The following is a 20,070-nucleotide window of genomic DNA, read 5'->3' as shown; positions in this document are numbered from 1 at the left end:
ACGTGTTCGTCAGCTATCGTTCTAATTTGCATTGTTAAACTTAAGTTTTGGTACCTTTGTTAAACTTTGATCAGTTTTTGCTCCTTGGTGTTGCTTCCCCTGAGCCTGGGTTGTAACAATTAACATTTATTTTTCCTTATTGTTGGGGAGTCTAGCAGTTCCTTTTCTGCCCTTAAAAATCTGGTGCATCTCTTAACAACTAAAGTGAAGTTTTATGCAAAGTTATAGAAATGTTTGTCAATCAAAGTCCAGATTCGATTTCGGGAAAGTCCTGAACCCTGTGGACTGTAAACATTCCTCTAATCACAAAGTGATCAGACAACATAATGATGGACTTTGCACTGTTAACTTAGACTGTACAGGAAACCTGTATTACAGTTAATTTTAGTAAAGCGTCCCCAGGCAATATTTGTTATTTCAAAGATATTACATGTAGAGTTGGATTCTTTGTCATTTCTTTGACCGTTTACACTTTAACATTTTATCTGTCTTCTAGTTTGGCAGATCCAAAATTTCTTTCCTTACTGACGGTAAAACAGACTTTTTTTTATAACTTTACCTCATGAATATTAATTTCTGTCTTAAGGAAAATGTTAATTGTTAAAAACTAATATAGATACACCAAATAACATGACCTTCTCATCTCACTCAAACAAGCTTAAGAAGAGTGCTTTAGACATCTGTACATAGCTTTTAAGAACACATTTATCAAGAAGAGACTTTACTCTTATGAAACAGGACATAAGTGTTCGGACAGGGACAGAGGTTTTACCATTTGGCTCTTATTTACCACAATGATCTGAAATAACAATCTATGTGACTAAGTGTAGACTTTCAGATTTAATTTGAGATTTTTATTTACAGCCATTTCATTCAGAATTCCTCCATTATCAGGAGCACAAAATTATTTCAACAAGTGACTGGGGAGCACTGGCCCTGATGTCTCAATGATAAATGTCAAGTACGCACAAAACAAGGCCTGAGGTTGAGGTGTGCCAGTTTCCATGAAAAGAATGAGATCTATAAAAAAACAGACCTGGCAGTGAGATGTGCACACCTGTTAGCAAACTCTGACCCATACTTACGAATGTTTTGGGGGCAGAGGGAAACTGGTGACACACAGTGAGGTAGTAAATGGAAGCCAGTTTGGTATGAATGCATAAAAAACAATAAATTTCACTAAATATAAAACTTTATTCCACAATCCATTCTATCATTAGCTAACCATATTTTTTTTTTACCAATGCTCAGCGGTATTTTTTGTAATATGAAATTGTGTCAATATTCATCTTTAAAAGCCTGCCATATGGTTTATTATCAAAGTTTCACTTTCATTTGCTCTGAGCGTAGGTGGCTAAACCGCAACTTCATTGTTTGATGTAGAAACCCAAACACTAAATATTAAACACTGAATAGCACAGCACCAATACTAATTTGAAATATTTTCACATCAAAGAGTGATCTCACACAATCATATGTTCTCATAATCAGACATTGTTTAGGTTGAACTCACCAGAACTTAAAAATGTAAAGAAATAAATGCCTTTGTGCAATGATCAGACTTTTCTTTACTAATATCCTGTAGTAATCAATCCAAACTCTCTTTAATCATATCCTATAGTGAAAGTCATATCTGACACTGCAGAAATCAGTGTGAACCCCGTAAACATAAACTGCAGTTTAAGAGGAGCATGTGAATGAAGCAGCAACATGGTGATAATAGTTCTATTTTTTCTTCTTCTTTGGTTTGTGACTCTTTCTGCTGTAGCAGACTAACAACCAGTGTTGTATAACCTCTCTTTCATTCACAAGCATCTCCCTTTAGGTGTCAGAAAGTTTATTTTCTTCGACTCTCTTCCGGTTGCCTTGTGATTCACCACAGAAAACTTTTGAGCCGCACGTTCACTGAGAGGCATTTCATTCATGAGGAGCTTTGCACTGGCCGGTTTGGGCTCACTATTGGTGTGTAAAGGGTGGATAAGGAGGAAGATCTATGTATGCACGTTTCCAGGTGGATTTATAAAGAGAATATTGCGTGAAAATTGTGCGTGCTTAACGTACTATAAATCAAGAGTATTTTGGGCCTATGACTGTTTCTGGGTGTTTGGCTCTGTGTATTTTCTGGCAGATCCATTTCCTGTTTTTGTTTTGTTTTTTCTGGAAAAAAAATGAGCCCATTTTCTTAGGGTGACCTGGAATAGTCGGCGATTCGACAGTTTGATCTGGAGGAGTCTGATTTGACTGTGAACCTCATAGTTGAAAGTTATTATGTAACTAAGATTGTACCATTCTGACGACATGGGGCTGCTACTATTAGCCGACTAAAGGCAAAATCTGACTAATCAGATTTGACTATGAAATTTCTTAGTCGAAAACACCTCTACATTTTCTACCTTATGTCATACAAACAGAAAAACAAATAGAAATGAAAAAGGTCATTTTTTTCTTTCAATTCGGTTATTTTGTTTTCCTTTTTGTAATTAAATAATTAAAGGAAAAGGAAACTATATGACCCTATGGGAAAGGTGAACATTTCAGCATTAAAGCCCTCATGTCACAATTTTAGCCTACATAGCTAACCACTGTGTTTTACAATATAATAGCAGGTCAATTTGGTCTAAATAGTATCTTAAAAATGTCAGTTATAAAAGTACAGCTTATTTAACAGACTATATCAGTCTCAGGAGGAAAACCATTAAAGTCCATTAAATCAAAAGTACTTTAATTATTGACATTATTAAAAATACACTGTATAGAACAAATGGACCTGTTATACTGGAAAGCGGTTGGCTAAATAAGCTTAATTTTTGACATGAGGGTTTTTATTTTTAAATGTTCACCTTTCCCAAAGGTCATGATCTTCTTTTCTTCAAGTATTTCATTAAAACAAGAAAACAAAATAACACAATTGAAAGAAAGAAAAATCTGACTCATTTTTAAAAAATTTGTTTTGTTTTTCCATTTTCAGTCAAAAATGATTTCTGGTGCAGGTTTCAACCAGGAAATGGAACTGCCAGAAAATACACTGACCTTTTTGGTGCACATATAGTTTTATAATGGATTCTATGCTCTGTTCTTTTAATGTTCTGTTTCATTATTTCCAGACAAATGAAGCAAATAAAAATTGTCTGGAGTTAACATTGACATTTGTGACATTTGCTCAGTGTTTGCAGCCAACCCAAGAAGGTATCAATTCAAGTAAGGGAGGCCAAAATTAGTCTAAATGAATGAAATTGAGCTGTAACAATGTGTTGAATAATGCATCTTTTCTTTTGTTGGAGAGAAGGACAAGAGAGGATTAAGTTCAGTTCTAGACTCAAACTTTATTCCAATGACCACGTGAAAGGTAAATATTCGGCTGAGCTCTTTCTCTCGTCATGCAGGATCAAGAAAAGAGAGAGATTTCTGTGTGTGCACAACATTTATCTTCACAAGAAGGAACCCAGTGAGCACATTCTTTCCCTTTTGCTCTCCTTCTTGGGACCAGAGGAGAGAGAGGTTCTCTCACAGAGCTATTGAAAATAGTATAAATATGACTATATGTGACAAAATACTATGTGTGTGTTAATGTGAGCGTGTGTGACTCTCTGTGTCATGCCCTTTTCTGTTCATCAAATTTACTAACAGTTTACCAAATTGTCTGGATCCTTGTGACCATTATTTCTACGCAAAGACACTGCTTCATCAATGCATTGTGTGTTAACCTTAGCAGTATTTTACAATTGGTAAGAAAAACCTTTTGGCTAAATCAACAATCTCTTAAAAAGAAAGAAAGCTCTGGCAGGCTCAATGACATGAAAAGGCCTGAAAAACTAAGGGAAGACATCACTGGTATTGAAAAGCCCCTTCACACCATAAAACAAGAATATTTTTTCTTTTTTAAATATGTTCCATTAAACTGAAATGGTGCTTCTTAAAAAAATATACTTGTTGATTTTAATAATCTTGTTTCTCACTGTCAGATCATGAATGGATAATAGAAACAGATGCACATTAGCTATCAAATGACTTTTATTATCAAGATAGCGAATATACAGAGCTATCAATTTATCAGTTTTCAAAATGTACGATGTCCCTTCCAAAGTGCACTGGAAAGCCTCCTTCACATCTGATAGCAATTCTTCTGGTGCGAGCTCGACCCCGATACTCACACCGTGGATGCCTGGCTCCTGCGTTTCGAAGCGTACAGACAACAATCGAGAAGGGTTGCAGACTTTTGGTCAGCTGATCATAGGGCTCTCCTGCCTGCCCACAGATGTTTCTGATGGTATTGGCATTAGCTAGGATGAAGGTGTTGGTCTCTTTGCACTCATTGCTGTCGGTTTCAGAGATGCGTCTGCTTCCTATTACGGCGTCACATCTGTTCGCGCTCATTTCCCCTATGATGTGCTGATTTCTAAACTTCTGGTAACGTTCATTCACATTCGCATTGATGCACAGAAGAGTGGCAGAAAGCAGCAGTGACCCGGAAAGTAGGATCCTCATGATTTCTAGGAGAGAAATGTGGAAAACAATATTTTTTTCCAGCTTGCGTGCAATAAAGAACATCTTTCAATGTTGTTGAGTATTTAAGGTTGATCAAAAATTCTATAACAAGTTTTATAGACTGGTAGTTGGCTCAAAAATTGACAGAAGCTGAAGACAACTCCCACATAAACATATGAAGACTGCTAGAATATATTCATTTGAATATTTTGCAGATTATACTGAGAAACTTGTATGTGGCTTCATAGAAATATTGTGGAACATAAAAATGCTGATGCACAGAGAATAAGGCAATATGCATTAATTTATTATGTCTTTAAAATCTGCAGATTAAATTGTGAAATTGACAGCAATCAGTGGATTAAAACTGTGAAAAAGTCTTGAGACAGTAATGAAAATGGAGGAAAACAAACCCCTTCAGTTGTGAGCAGGATAACAGTTATTTCCCAGCCTTCTTGAGTCCTGTTTTGTAGTTGAAAGCTGAATACTTTTTGCAGACAAGTAGTCTAAAAACGCTGTCTACAAAGCCCTGAATCATTTATAGAGTTTGGATTGATCTTTGTCCTCTTGGCTGAATGAGTCGGTAGGAGGGGACTGACGTTGCATGCTTGTTTAAACACACAGTATTTGAATTCTGCAGCTTTTTAAGTTTGACAGTGCTGGGAAGTCACGTTAGGACAGTGGAGTTCTTTTGTTCCTGGATCATCTTGCTACTGTATTTGGAGGAGTGTCTGTGAGGATTTGGAAGTCACTTAATTGCTCCATGTGTCCTTAAAAACGTAATGCTGCGTCAATCAATATTTTATCAATGGATTAATCTGAACATTCAAGGATTCTTCCCTGAGTATTAACAGTAGCTCAAACTGCAAAAAACAAACTTCATGTTTTCACCGACATGTTCTATAATTAGGTAAAATAATACAGTGTTGGATCAACATTGTGTGTTTTGCGTTGTTTTGTGGACAAGTTGTGACCTGTACATTCACCACGCTATGAAATAATCATGGAACGTTACGAGACGGAGATGTTTTAAAGTTAAATGCAAAGCTGGAATTACACTCCAGACATGGCTGCTGCACCGTATCACTCCGCCCAGTGGTTTACTCATGATAGTTCCAAGTATTTGCTTCATGTGTCGTAATGTTACATAATCACTTTGTCATAATGAGTTACGGAGTATAGATTAATGAGAATGAAGGGTTTTTTTCAGCTGCAGCATCAGGCTGCAACATAGGAGAATTGAAAATGTAATGGGGTCTGAATACTTTCTAAATGCACTGTAAACTGACAAAGTCACCAGGAGCTCAGTGTCAAACACCAAAATGAACTGGATGTTTTGGTTCTAATCAAGTCAAATCAAGTCAAACTTTATTTATATAGCACCTTTCATACATAAAAGAAATGCAACGCTAAGTGCTTTACATTTAAAAACATACACCCCTAATCCCCCACCCCCTCATACGCACTCACACACACACAAATACAGCATACTACACACATGCATACCCCAGGCATACACCCCACCACACCCCAGCCCACCCCAACCCAAAGATAAAATAAAGTATGGCTGAGCACTGAGGGACCAGATGAGGAAACACCATTCATTCTTTGGGAGCCATCCACACCGGGAGACGCTCCAGCTCACGACTACGGAGGGCGCCACGTGCAGTACCTTAGTGCAAACCTTTAGCTAGCAGTCACTGTGCATTTTGTGGTCAAATGAATCACACTTGAATTATTCAACACTATTTAATTCCAATATACATCTATTTTCAGCTGGACAAAAGGACTCTGAGGGCAAAGTTTAGCAAGCAACACAACACGATAATCCCCCAATCCCGCACACTGGAAAATACCTGTTAATGTTTTAGAAAAAAATCTTGGTGCGGTACACTTTATATCAGGGGTCATCAACTAATGTTGTTCAAGGGCAAGTTTTTTTCTTGACTGATGCTGCTATATTTCTCGTCCATATGCATTTTTTGTTAGATCAGTCCCTGTCACCTATACTGCCATTAGCCACGAGGGGGCGTATATCATTTTAGACCTACGTATTTCTGAGGCTGTCATGTTGTCATGTTGTCGTGCGTCGTGATTGGCCAAAAGCATGTGCAGCAAAGAGGTCTTTTGTTTGATTCCCAGGCTGTGAAAATGCCACTCTCAAAGAGCATGTAGCCTAAGTTGATGCAGAAAATCGTAACTTTAATGACGAGTGGACTGATAAATATCTCTTCATCATGCCAACTCACAGAAATGCTGTACCTGTGTGCCTAATCTGCAATGAATCAGTCGCCACTCTGAAAGAATACAATCTTAAGGCCCATTTATACTCCCTTTATGTACGAAAATGTATACGTCCTTTTCAAACGTTGTTACAGTCACTGCCCACATACTTCCATGCGTCCTTTACATTGGCATGGATGTTAACCGATACATCCACCGGGGGGTCAGCCCAGAGTCAAAAGTTTGACAACAAACTCAAAAACAAACATGGCGACTGTGGAGGAGGTATTGATAATGTACTACTTAAATAACGGACAAAAACGGAGGCAGCGTTGTAGCAGACGGTGGTCGGTGAGGCTGTTAAATACATCGCAACTGGAGGACGGAAATTCTTTTCTCTAGTGCTGCCAATGACGAGCGTCACTTCCAGTACTTCAGGATGTCCACCGGGGCATTCGATAACTTGCTTCGCCCGGTTGCCCCCCACATCCAGCACGACAAGTCGCACAGCACGCCTGTGAGTGAGGCAGAGTGACTAGCTGTCACCCTACGCTTTCTGGCTACAGGAATCAGCCAGCAAGCTGTGGCAGCAAGTTTCAAGTTGGGTTCCGCAACTGTGGGCTGCATCGTCAGGGGGGTGTGCCATGCAATATGGATTACCCTCAAGGATGAGTTTGTGTCTTTTCCAGAGGGAGAACAGTGGGAGGTGATCAGGAGAGACTTTTGGGAGCTGTGGAATTATCCCAACTGTATCGGGGCCATAGATGGAAAACACGTGAGAGTGAGAGCACCAGCCAACAGTGGTAGTAGTTTTTTTTAACTACAAAGGTTATTTCAGCTTCATCTTAATGGCAGCCTGTGATGCAAAGTACAAATTCAGGTATGTTGATATCGAAGCTTATGGGAGAGACAGTGATGATGGCGTCTTCTCGAGGAGCCACTTTGGATCCCAGCTCATCAAAGGCACGCTTCATCTCCCACCCCCTGCTCCTCTACCTGGGACTGAGGTCATCACTCCAGCTGTGTTTGTGGGTGATGAAGCATTCCCCCAGAAAGTGAACCTGATGTGACCCTATTCAGGTCAGTACACCCTACACATTACAACACTGCAGTACAAAGATACACAATACTGTCTTGAAAACTAAAGACATTTATTCATTAAATAAGGTTTCAAATCTGTTAATGGCATAGTGTATTGTGGTGTGCTTTGTTGTACTCTTTTAATTCACTATAAATATTTGTGCTATTGTTAGTAGAAATGTATCCAGCATAATCTCTCAGCATTAATTATGACTGGGGTTTTAATTTTGAAACCAGTTAATCTCTTTAACTATTAATTTATTGATCTTTTTTTTTCTTTTAAAGTATTTGTCCCAGAAAACAAATAATCATGCAGGTTTTAACAGCAATATTGTTTTTAACAGGGTTGCACCTCTCAGCTGATCAGCGAACCTACAATTACCGGCATTCCAGGGCCAGGCAAGTTACAGAGAAACGCTTTCAGCATACTTGCAGCAAGGTGGAGAGTTTTTTGGAAGGGCTCTGGAGTGTTCAGTTGACACTGCACAGGATATCACCAAGGCATACGTTGCTTTGCATGATTATCTTTGTGATGCAGATCACTTCCAGCCAGAAACTGAAAGGTACATCACTCCTGTAATGATGGACACTGAGGGTGCACCTGGAGAATGGCGGCAGGCAAATAAGGGAGATACTAACCTTCTGGATGCTCGGCGCTTAACTGCAACACAGGATGGCATGGCTGTTCGTGATCGATTCAAAGACTCCTTCCTTACTGATGAGGGAAGGGTTACTTAGCAGGATGCTGTCGTCCAACGAGGCACATTACATTAAAAAGGTCACAAAAGCCTGAACACAATAGCTCAGTACAGCATATAATCCATCTATCCAAGACATAGCACTTGATTAAATGTCAATAGTTACACTCCACTACTTTCCAAAGATAAACATAGCACTTAAACCACTGCTATGAGGGAATTTAAGATTCCTTATCTCAAAGTTTCATTCCCTTGTTAAAAACTTTAAAAAGTCAGTGTACTTAATAGAGAATTTCATGTACTTATCCAAATACGACATCTATAGAAAGAGGCCAGTAAGAAACTTTTATTCAATGGAAGAACTGGAAATTCCAAGAGATAACAGTGTAATCTACTGTTAACAATAAAAAAAATAGGCTGTTTTCTATTCTTTATTATACCGTACAATGCTTAATGATGCCATTATTTTAAATGATGTTAGACAGGCTATTTTTCTTTTCTTTTTTTTCTTTTGGCTGACAAGCAGCATATGTTACGTCATAAAGTTGAAAAAACGGTCTATATGGCACATGGAAAAAACGATGCTGAGAACAGCATGTGAAACAATAATTCTAAATGTTTAAAGAAAACAACTTTGCCCTCATTCACATTTAGATAGAATAAGGCACAAGCTACATTTCATTCATGAAGAAGAGGATTTATTTTAGCGTTAGCAACTACTATACAGCGCCCAGCCAGTGCAGCAAGCAGAGATTAGAGAGTGGTAGCTTGTTCTCCTCACTGAACATTCGCCAACAATAGCAGACAGATGAATTTCTTTAAAGTTGATCAAAGGTGGGGTCATTCCTAATAAAATTATTTCAATCTCAGTTTTTTGGGGGGGTTAATGTACAGTTTAAAAAATTCTTACTGTCACCACATATTTTTCCTCCCCACATTTTCTGGATTTTATAAATATGCTGGATAATCGATTATTTTGCGCCCCGGAATACCCCAAACGTAACATAACAAAGTTTGTTGATATTGAGCTTTTTTTTTTTTTCCAAAAAACAAAAAAAAAACAAAAACATGTTTCATTTAAATTATTGCTTGTAATTGTACTGTCATATGTTTTATACATTAAGATCTGGACAGAATGAATTATATAAAAAATATAACTTTATAACTTTCAGTTATTACTTTAATAGGTATTGCACAAGAAACTTTGAAAACATTTTTTAAAAATCTGTTACCAACCAGAACACTGCTGTGAAAATAAAAACATATTCATGAGACAGATACAGCATATAGAAAACATACATCTGCATATTGTGCATTTGAAGTTGTCCTTCTTTACGTCAGAGTGAGATTGGGTGAGCACAACTGTCAAGACCCTGTTGGACCTGGCCAGGTCAGTCAGGTCTTTTAAGTTCTGTGTAGTTTCTTGTAGAGCCTCAGCTGCCAGTACGACCTCCTCCAGTTTCTCTACCCTGTCGTCAATGTCAAGGCGTTTAGGGGAGACAAGAAAAAAAAACATTACATTATCACCATATATTTTATTCAATTGTATATTTAGATAAGCTTAATAAATTGTCAAAGTCAGTAATGTTCTCACACTGGGAGGACGTTTCAAAAGATTGTAGTTGCATAACATACCATAAATGAGTAACAGTTGGTATGTTGTAAAATCCATGAACCCATCAGCAATCATACTCATATTTGTTTAATAAACTCTTTAGATATTTCTGGGAATAGAATCTTTGATGCTTTATGGTGAAGTCAGTGGTCTGGATCTAACCAATCGTGATCCAAGCATGATCTAATATTACATGTGACATTTACAGTACAGGTAAAGGCTACTGTTTTTTGTTTTGTTTTTTTTTTTTTCTTTTTTGCTCAGAGTGGTGCTATTCATTTGATGAGTTCACAAAGGGTATAGTCTTCATTACAATTTTAATGATTAACACTGGTCTATTATTAGAGGGTTTTTTTTAAATTATAATATTGATGATTGTTAATTGCACTCACTTTAGTGGTATAATCACAAAAAATTCTAAATAAATAATCCATAATTGATGTTAGTTTGCTGAAATAACACCATGAGGTAGATTATGAAAAAAAAAAACAAAAAAAAAAAAAACAAACTTGCATCCCTGCAGAGCATGCCCAATGGGGGCAGGCCTAACACCCAAAAAATGGGAAAAGAAAGCTAGCCTCAGAGGAAATGTTTTGCTAAAAGAACAAAATAGTAATGTAATTTCAGTGGATATGCCATCTCTTTTAACCTGTTTTCCTCCGTTTTCTTTGTTGGAGATCTGTGGTCTCCTAGAGGGCCATTACTTTTCTTGAGTTTTGTCACCAGAAACCCATTGATGACAAATGCTAAACATTGTTACTTATTGTGAGAAAACAAAAATGAAAGTGACTTTCCCTGATCAGAAAAAAAAAAAAAACATTTTACACTGCAAAGCATTCTGGACAGTACTTAACCAAACACTTCAAGTTACAAGAAGAATGAGAAATTGACTACTAGCTGCCCCCCCCCCCCCGCAAGTGTCGATTTCCCTGGATGCCACAAAGGACAATTTTGTCCTCACTCTGCAGGTCATTTTTTACTTTCTCAGCAATTGAGGGCACTGTTGCTGCTCTGTGAACTCTATTATTAATGTTCCCTCATCCATAACTAGTCCTCCAGCCTCCACTCTTCTAATGTAAATGTTCCTTTTGAGACAAAAGCAAGAAAAATACAGACATTAAGACAAGATCATCATACATTTTTGTTAACAATCAGCTCTTTGCAATTGTTTTGGCTGTGAAACATGCAAAAAAGACTGTGTCAGATCCACGGAGTACATCCAAAAGGGAAAAACATGCTAAATGCACACAAACTGCACAGCCGAGCAAACAGCGCTCTGTCCCATTTAAATGTACACTGCCTGGCTAAAAAAAAAAAGTCGCCACCTGGATTTAACTAAGCAAATAGGTATGAGCCTCCTATTGGATAATTACTGCATGGGCAATTATCTTTCAGCTGGCAACAAGTTATTTAACCCCAGCTGATGCAACGAGTAACTTCTCATTTCTTAAACAACCATGTCGAAAGACACATCCTGTGGTCATGGAAAAGATGTTAGTCTGTTTAAGAAGGTTCAAATTATTGGCATGCATCAAGCAGAGAAAACATCTAAGGAGATTGCAGAAAATACTAAAATTGGGATAAGAACTGTCCAATGCATTTTTAAATGCGTTGGACAGTGGTCTGATGAGTCCAGATTTACCCTGTTCCAGAGTGATGGGCGCATCAGGGTAAGAAGAGAGGCAGGTGAAGTGATGCACCCATCATGCCTAGTGCCTACTGTACAAGCCTGTGGGGGCAGTGCTTTGATCTGGGGTTGCTGCAGTTGGTCAGGTCTAGGATCAGCAACATTATGTGCCCAAAGAATGAGGTCAGCTGACTACCTGAAACTGAATGACCAGGTTATTCCATCAATGGATTTTTTCTTCCCTAATGGCACGGGCATATTCCAAGATGACAATGCCAGGATTCATCGGGCTCAAATTGTGAAAGAGTGTTTCAGGGAGCATGAGACATATTTTTCACACATGGATTGGCCACCACAGAGTCCAGATCTTAACCCCATTGAGAATCTTTAAGATGTGCTGGAGAAGGCTTTGTGCAGTGGTCAGACTCTCCCATCATCAATACAAGATCTTGGTGAAAAATTAATGCAACACTGGATGGAAATAAATCTTATGACATTGCAGAAGCTTATCGAAACAATGCCACAGTGAATGCATGCTGTAATCAAAGCTAAAGGCGGTCCAACTATTAGAGTGTGTGACCTTTTTTGGGTGGCGACTTTGTTTTTGTTTTTTTGGCCAGGCAGTGTATGTAAATGCATGTTTTTCTGCATGTCTGTCAACACCACGCACATGGATAATGGAGTGCCTTAAGCTGAACTAAAAGAGGTTATGGAAGATGACTCCGGAAGCCAATTCAAAGCCATGTGCACAGGTGAGCTTTAAATACAGTATATGCCAAGGAGATGCACTGTCCTCCCTGCTGCTCTGCATAGCCTTGAATCCCCTTAGCAAGATCATCACAAAGAATGGCTACAGATACTGGTTCTGAAGTGGGACAACCATCAGCCACAACCATCCTCTTCATGGATGACATCAAGCTGTATGCCAAGAACGAGTGTGACATTGATTTCCTGATCTACCTCATTAGGATCTACAGCCACAACATCGGAGTGTTTTTTGGACTAGATAAGTGCAGACGGATTGTATGTAGAAGAGGGAGGGTGATCACCACTGAAGGCGTTGAACTACCAGAAGGCAACACTGCAGATGTTCAGGACAGCTACAAATACTTGGCAAATGATAACCATGAGGCACAGAGGTCAGCCACAGCCAAATACCTACAGAGGGTGAGGCAGGTCCTGAAGAGTCAGCTGAATTGGGAAAAACAAGATCCAGGCCCTTAATACCTTTGCCCTACCTGTAATCAGATACCCCACTTGGACACAAAAACGTACACTTCTAAGCACTGCATACACAGAACAATGGTAAAATCTATGAACAGAACAGATAACTCACAGAGCACACAAAAACTCCACAATTAACACCATCCTGCTGCTTCCACTGTGAGCAGTTTGTAGAATAGTATAGGCTAAGGCTTTAACTGTTTTTACCAGTTGCATCATCCCAGTCTCCCCTTGTATCTAACATACACACCTTTTAAAATATATCCCTGCCCATTTAGTTGTACCTTATGTATCGCAGACAGTGTATGACTGTGCGTTGAATGAAGACTTTACACTGCTGGCAGGCTGTGTCAATATTGCAAACAGATTGTTCCTTTCTCTCTTGAAAATCAACACCAAAAACAGACAGATTTTATTTTATTTTTAAAATGTGTATATTGTGATACCATTTCATCAGACAATACCAACTGCAGTTTTTAGTTATGGAAAATTATATAGATTTTATCTACGTAACACGTTTTCAGTCTTCATGATTACAATGTAATATGAAATACTGCCCAAACTTGCTTACTTACTGCAGACCCAGCATTCCATGCAGGCCAATGGACAAATGTGTGGACAGCCTCCATTTCACTCTTAAACTGTCTGTTAACCTTGTTATTGTGTAGCTCTATCAACACCCTCACAGTTTGCTTTGAAATGTGCCAAAAGAGTTCATTGAGTGGGAAAGATGTTAAGACTGAGTTTTTCCTCTGGTCTTGTATTTTACTTTTTTTTTTTTTTTTTTTTTTTTTTTTTTTTTAGTGGAATTGATCATGTAGTGAGAATCTCTCAATAGTCTTGGTTATTGGATGTACAGCTGTCACTCTGTTCAGATCCTGTTGTTGTTCTGGTTGGGGAAATTTTGAGCTGAGATTTTTTACCCATGACATGTACACCAGTCACTCCTTCTTGAAAGCTTTTTGGACATTTTCTGGGGCTGGGGGACAAAGTCTTCCATCATGTGACTGGAAATATTGTTTTGTCCTGTTGTTGGTGTGGCGGGCACCTGCCCAGCAACATCAGGGATGTAACAGGATGGGAAATATTTAAAGCTCAGCAATCCATCAGTGTGGTTCCTGGCAGATTCAGTCAAGAAGAGGAAGTTGAGGTAGTACACTACTCCATGGACACATGAGAAATGAAGGACACCTAAAACAAACCTAAAACAAACAAAAAAGAAATCTTTAAAAAATGTGAAAGGCTGAAAAATAGGCTTCTGAAAAAAAATCTTTCCTCTAGCTTTCTGTAGCTTCAGAAAAAGCTTTGCATATACTTCCTTGAAATTTAAGGGCTCCTGAAGCCGGTTCAGTATATCAGTTATGGAACCCTCAGAGGACACTCCCAGGGCTGTACAGGCATCCTGTAGTTTCTTTTATTGAGGCTTTAAAAGTGAAACCACATAAAGCACATATTTCATTACGTAATGGGGGGGCTTCATATTTTACCTCCTTTTCTTAAATGCCTTTTTGGCTTCTATTTTTGGGGGAGTGTTTCCCACTCATGTGTGCTGTCCCATCCATGGGGCCAAAGTTGAGTGATGGGCAGAATGGGTATGTCAGTGATGTTCCTATTTACAAGACAAGAATAAGGAATTTATCACTTTATAAGTGTTGTTATTGTAACATACATTATATAGAAAAGTGTTTCATACCATAGAGCTCAACATTTTCCTTTTTTATAAATTATGATGACAAAACAGAATGCAGGCTGTACGGCGGTGCAGGGGTTAGCACTGTTTCCTCACAGTAAGAAGGTGTCACAATCCCACCCTGACTTCACTGGCAGGCTGCACTCCTGCCTGCAATCGTCTCTCTGATGAGGCACACCTGAGGGAGATCTTCAGTCAAGAGGTTACTTAGGCTGAGGGCTGGCAGCATGCTGCTGCCAGAACGTCTTTGTTCTCCTGGAGCTCACAGCCTGTGTATGTGTTTAAGAACTTCTGACAGATTTAGTGTTTGCTTTAGCCTCTCAGTTTTCAGTTTGATTAGAAATTAAGAGAGTGATTTTTTGTTTCGTTCGGCTTTGAACATCTTCAGTAAAGTTTTTCAAGTCTACTCCTGCGTTTGAGTCTGCTTCTGGGTCCTCCACTACTATGTGAAAGAAGGTTCTTGGTTCACTTCCCGGCCAGGGCCTTTCTTCCTTTCTGTGCGGAGTTTGCATCTCTCCGGGTACTCCGGCTTCCTCCCACCACCAAAAACATGCTCACCAGGTTAATTGGTTATTCTAAATTGGCCATAGGTGTGAATGTGAGCGGGTTGTCTGTTTCTATGGCCACGTTTACATGAGAGCTTTAATTCCCCTTTAATTCAGAATTAAAGTTAAATCCTCTTTAAAAAGGCCTTGTAAACACCTAATTCCAAATGAAAATAACCATTCCAAATTAAACTTAAATCCAAAGTAAGTGGCTGGTTTATTCTGATTTTAAATCCGAATTGAATAATTCCTCGGTCATGTATACGTTCATTCCGCTTAAAATAATTCCGGTCGTTCTGCGCATGCTCGTTCCCTTGTCTTCTTCTTCTTCTTCTTCTGTTTAACGGCGGTTGGCATCCATCATTTTGGTGCATTACTGCCCCTCGTTCCCTTGTCCTGTCCGCGATGATGCACATATTCCGTGCTAGCGGGCACATATTCCAGGATGGCCGCCCGAAGCAAGCTAGGACTCAAGCCAAGACTGTTTATTTAATAAGAGCCTTAGAAGATATGGAGATAATGAAGAGTGGATGGACGAAAGCAGACGGAGTTTGTTTTCTTCCGGTACACGTAAAAACGTCATGTCTTTCAAAAAAAAAAAAAAAAAAACATCACGTTTTCCATGTAAACCTCAATTTGGAATTACTATTTCCATGTAAACATGAAGGAGAATACTGTAATTCTGAATTATTTAATTCGGAATAATTAATTCAGAATTAAAAAACATCATGTAACCATGACCATTATGTCAGCCCTGTGATTGACTGGCAACCAGTCCTGGATGTACCCCTCCTCTCGCCCCTCTTGATCCCCAACAGCATAAGCGGTATAGAAAATGGTTGGATGTATGGAAAACAGAATGTCACTGTGTTCTACAAACCTGATATTAGACCTTCAGCAATAAATGATCTGTCCAAATCTAACCATGCCTTTATGATGTCTATTTCAAGGTCTTTGTCAGATATGGCCTCTTGAAAGTGCCAACTAAAAAGGAAGTTTTTAGCATGGTAAGAAAGGTTTGAAAACCAACACAATGCAAGTGACCCCTAGACCCAAACATGTGTTTTCTTCTAACGCCCGTTTCCAACTGGGAGCGTGTTTTGCTGCTTGTGTGTGTCGCGCGTGTCAGCTGAACAGAAAGTTTCACTAATAGTAGATCTTTAGAGAACAACTTTATCAAACAGGTGCATTTAAGCTTGTGGCCTTCCTCAGGGTTATCAAGAAACACATTGTAAACATATTCTATGTGCATATTTGCCACAACGATGTAAATATGGCTCTCTATTTATCATTTTCCTGTCTAATATGGTCACCAGCCGCATGCGGTGCGCGGAAAAAAATAGGCGAGACTTCGAATCTCTGAAGTCTCTGCGCCTGAGCCCCGCGACCTGCGACGCTCATGCTGGCAGTCTGAAAGCCCTGACTTGTTAACATGCAATCAAACTGAAAATCCACGCGTGTCGCGGTCAAGATGCACGCGTCATGCTCCCAGTCTGAAACGGGCGTAACAATGATCAGTCATTATCATCTGTGAATTTCTACAATGGATGCATGACAGCAAATTCTTTCCTGAAACATCAAATGCCTGTCTCCAGTTTGCATCTGCAATCATGGGTGGATGGGATCCACACTGGTAACAGGAATAATCAAACTGGAACTTTATTAGTGTCAAGAAATGATGGAATCCCCTCCTCAATAGTTGATGGTGATATCTGTTGTCATTAAACAGAGCCAAGATCTCAAGCATTCTTCCAGCTATATATGTTCTATAATAAGTAGAGTAAGAAAAAAATAAGCTGTCATGAGTAAATCTTCTAACTGAGTTTTATGTAGTATGAGTATTTGTGATTTATGAATGTTGATTTAAGCTCTATTACAGAAAGAAGTCATGGCTCCCTTACCACTAAACCTGAAAGCAGAAGTTCAAACAATGGCAGTGTCAGAAACACGCTGTTGTTGAGGTTGTGAAATCCAGAGCTGTACTCTTGGAAACGTACAATGTTCTTGCATGATGGGCATTGTTTTATGGCAACCAAAACACCTGTTGATTGGATAAAAACAGAAAGAAAACATTGTCTTTTAATTTTAAAAGCCAACAACACAAACTTTGCTCCCAATTCACAGTGTATACTATCTCCAGAATGAGCTGTGGGACTACAACATTTCAATTGAAGTACCTTTACCTCTTTGGATATAAGAAATTCCATAGACCAAGGCCGTTAGAGCATAATTCAAATTTTATTAAACGCACGTCCCAATGAAAACTTTTTTTTTTCAAAACTAAAAAACTCAAAATGCACCATACCAAATCATTATGCACAACAGTTTCAAAGCATTTTATAGGTTCAAAAGAACTGAAAATGGTCATTTGTTGAATTTGCAGCATTAGGAGGTCATATTTACTGAAATCAAAAGCTATTTCAAAACATCTTAACAGGCCAAGTTAAATGTAATGTAGGACCCCTTCTTTGATATCATCTTAACAATTCTTGAATCCATTGAACTTGTGAGTTTTTGGAGAGTTTCTGCTTGAATTTCTTTGCAAGATGTGGGAATAGCCGCTCATATCAGCAATACTGGCCCTGTATTTATTTATCGGCCTTAAATGGAAAAACAGAAGGGCTGGGTCTCTCCTCATTCACTTGTTGTCAGTGTGTCAATCACAGAACTAATTTTGCTGATATGGAAGAAAAGCACTTGTCTCAGTATTTTTTAACTGAATTGCAATACCTATATTTCTTTATCTGAAAAGAAATCACAGAACAGTCACTTTTTAAGTAAAACCCACATGGGTCAGTGCCACACCATGACTTTTACAAGCAGCCAGCCGATCAGAGTCAACATGGACATGAAAGATTATACAAAAATAAACATGTTTGAAGGGTAAATATAATATTACACAATTAAAGTCCCTAAATAAAGTAAGAAAAATATAATGCTATTTTCCCATTAGACCTAACATTTGAAATAGATAATTTTGTGCCCCCAAAAGATCATTAAATTACGAAAAGGAGAAAAAGAAGATGCTGTGGTTTTAAGAGTATCTTGTGGCTTAAAATGTCTGTAGTTGTTAAATCACCCCCAAAACAACTAATATTGAAATAGTTTTAGAATGGCTTAACAAGCAGAAATTCACTAGTCAGCCAAAATTCATTTTCTAAAATGGGTTAAGACTTATAGAAATGTTACAAAAATGGAGAGTAGCCATGGGTGATAAGTGTCATAGGTTGTTTAGTGGGACAAAGGGACAAAAATTCGCAGGACAAGTGGTAAATATAGGTTAATGTGGCAAAAAAAAAGGTTAAAGAGGAAAAAGTATCCAAAAAATGGGTTAAAAGTCGAAAAAATGGTGCAATTACGTAATGAAAGAGGTTAAAAATTGGCAAAAATTGATAAAAGCATAATAAGGGGATAAAACAAGAAGGAAAGGTGGTTTAATAGGGGTTAAAGAATAGCAAAAAATGTGTTAAAGAGGTAAAAAGGGGCAACAAGTATCAAAAATGTGTTAAAAGTGGCAAAATATAACAAAAATAACCTGGCAAAGTGGTGAAGATGGGCTAAAGAGTGGCACACAGGGGCAATGATTGACAGAAAAGTTGCAATAAAGGGGTAGGGGTGGCAAAATGGGAAAAAAGTGGTAAAATTGGTTTAAATGTGGTAAAATGATCAAAAAGGGGTTAAGAGTGGCAAAAAAAGTTGCAGAAATAGCAAAATGAAGTAGTGAGAAGGGGTTAAAAAGTGTCAAAAATGAATTAGTATTGGTGCTAAATCACAATTGGGGAGGGACTATTCTCTAGGATTTTCAGGGGCCCAGCCAGGTCTGTGGGCAGGCCTGCCACCTTGTGGCCTGCTGCATTATAGACAAAAGAGATAGATCTCATTGATAATGCCTAAAAAATTCCTGCGTTTTGAAAGAAAATTCAAATACTAATACAATAATATGTTTATCAGACCAAAGTAGTTATTTAATTTTTGTTTATTTAAAACTCTGCCCCCCAGAGTCTCTCTTAATACTAAATCTGGCCCTTGTGCAAATGTACTTGATGACCCCTGCCCTACACCATTCACTGTCCTGTTCTTTCCAAATAAAGGCAAAAAGCCCCAAATAAATCTTTAAAAAACATGAAATAATATATATATATAAAAAAACAAAATTAAATATCTAAAAACTAAAAAGGATCTTGATATAAAAATAGCGAGCAGTGAATTTAGTTGTTTTGTCATGTCAGTACCAAATGCAGAGATTAAACAGCCCCTCCACTCACTGACACCCTGAGTCTCCGCTGTGTTTGAGAACTGACTTTGTCACTGTGTATTCAGGCTTTTAGTCCCTGCCAAGGAGTCAGTTCTTCTTTGAGAAAAAAACACTGCCCCTGACCCTTTGACCAACAGTCGCGTTGTTCATTCTAAATATTGCTATTGAATATTGTTAACATCTTGTTTGGGAGCACTATCAGCAGGAACAGGTGCTAGTGGAGTATCAGGCTCCTTGATCGAGGTTCTGGTACTGGACTCTCAAGGAGAGGTGAACGGTTAACCCTGGTTTTCCTCCAACAATGACTTCACTTGGATTTGTGTACTGAGACAAACGTACACAGTGAGAAGTGCACCAATTGCACAGCAAGCATCTATTGAGATGCTATCATGAATCATCCATTAAAGCTGTCAACTGTGGAGAGGACAGGAAAGCATATAGTGAGAAGTGCCGGGATTTTAAAACAAGTCCTGGTATGCCAAGGGGCCAAATGTAGAAGTGCTGGTACTGGGCAGCAGTGCATACCAGCCCACCTAAAGCACTGGTACTGGATCAGTATTAAATTTTGCAGTATCACCCACTACAAGTAAAAGCCACCAAATCTAAATGTCAGATTCACATAAAGCAC

The 20,070-nt window shown here is 38.5% G+C and overlaps 1 protein-coding gene across 1 annotated transcript; it reads right to left on the bottom strand.

Moving 5' to 3' along the window:
* Positions 1-3,993: 3,993 nt before the first annotated feature.
* On the bottom strand, positions 3,994-5,024 carry LOC121516590 (ribonuclease-like 3). The gene is made up of 2 exons (XM_041797952.1): positions 4,899-5,024; positions 3,994-4,490 (listed from the first exon to the last, which is right to left on the bottom strand). The coding sequence occupies exon 2, from the start codon at positions 4,483-4,485 to the stop codon at positions 4,051-4,053; it is 435 nt and encodes a 144-aa protein (XP_041653886.1). The 5' UTR covers positions 4,486-4,490; positions 4,899-5,024; the 3' UTR covers positions 3,994-4,050.
* Between the last annotated feature and the right edge of the window lie 15,046 nt (positions 5,025-20,070).

This window comes from Cheilinus undulatus, linkage group 10, assembly GCF_018320785.1.
Source record: "Cheilinus undulatus linkage group 10, ASM1832078v1, whole genome shotgun sequence".
In the NCBI taxonomy this organism is placed as follows: domain Eukaryota; kingdom Metazoa; phylum Chordata; class Actinopteri; order Labriformes; family Labridae; genus Cheilinus; species Cheilinus undulatus.
The sequence above is the reverse complement of the archived record's forward strand: the minus strand, read 5'-3'. Positions and strand labels throughout refer to the sequence as shown.

Excerpts from the sequence above, each read along its gene's own strand:
- LOC121516590 (XM_041797952.1), bottom strand. The coding sequence starts at position 4,485 with ATGAGGATCCTACTTTCCGGGTCACTGCTGCTTTCTGCCACTCTTCTG.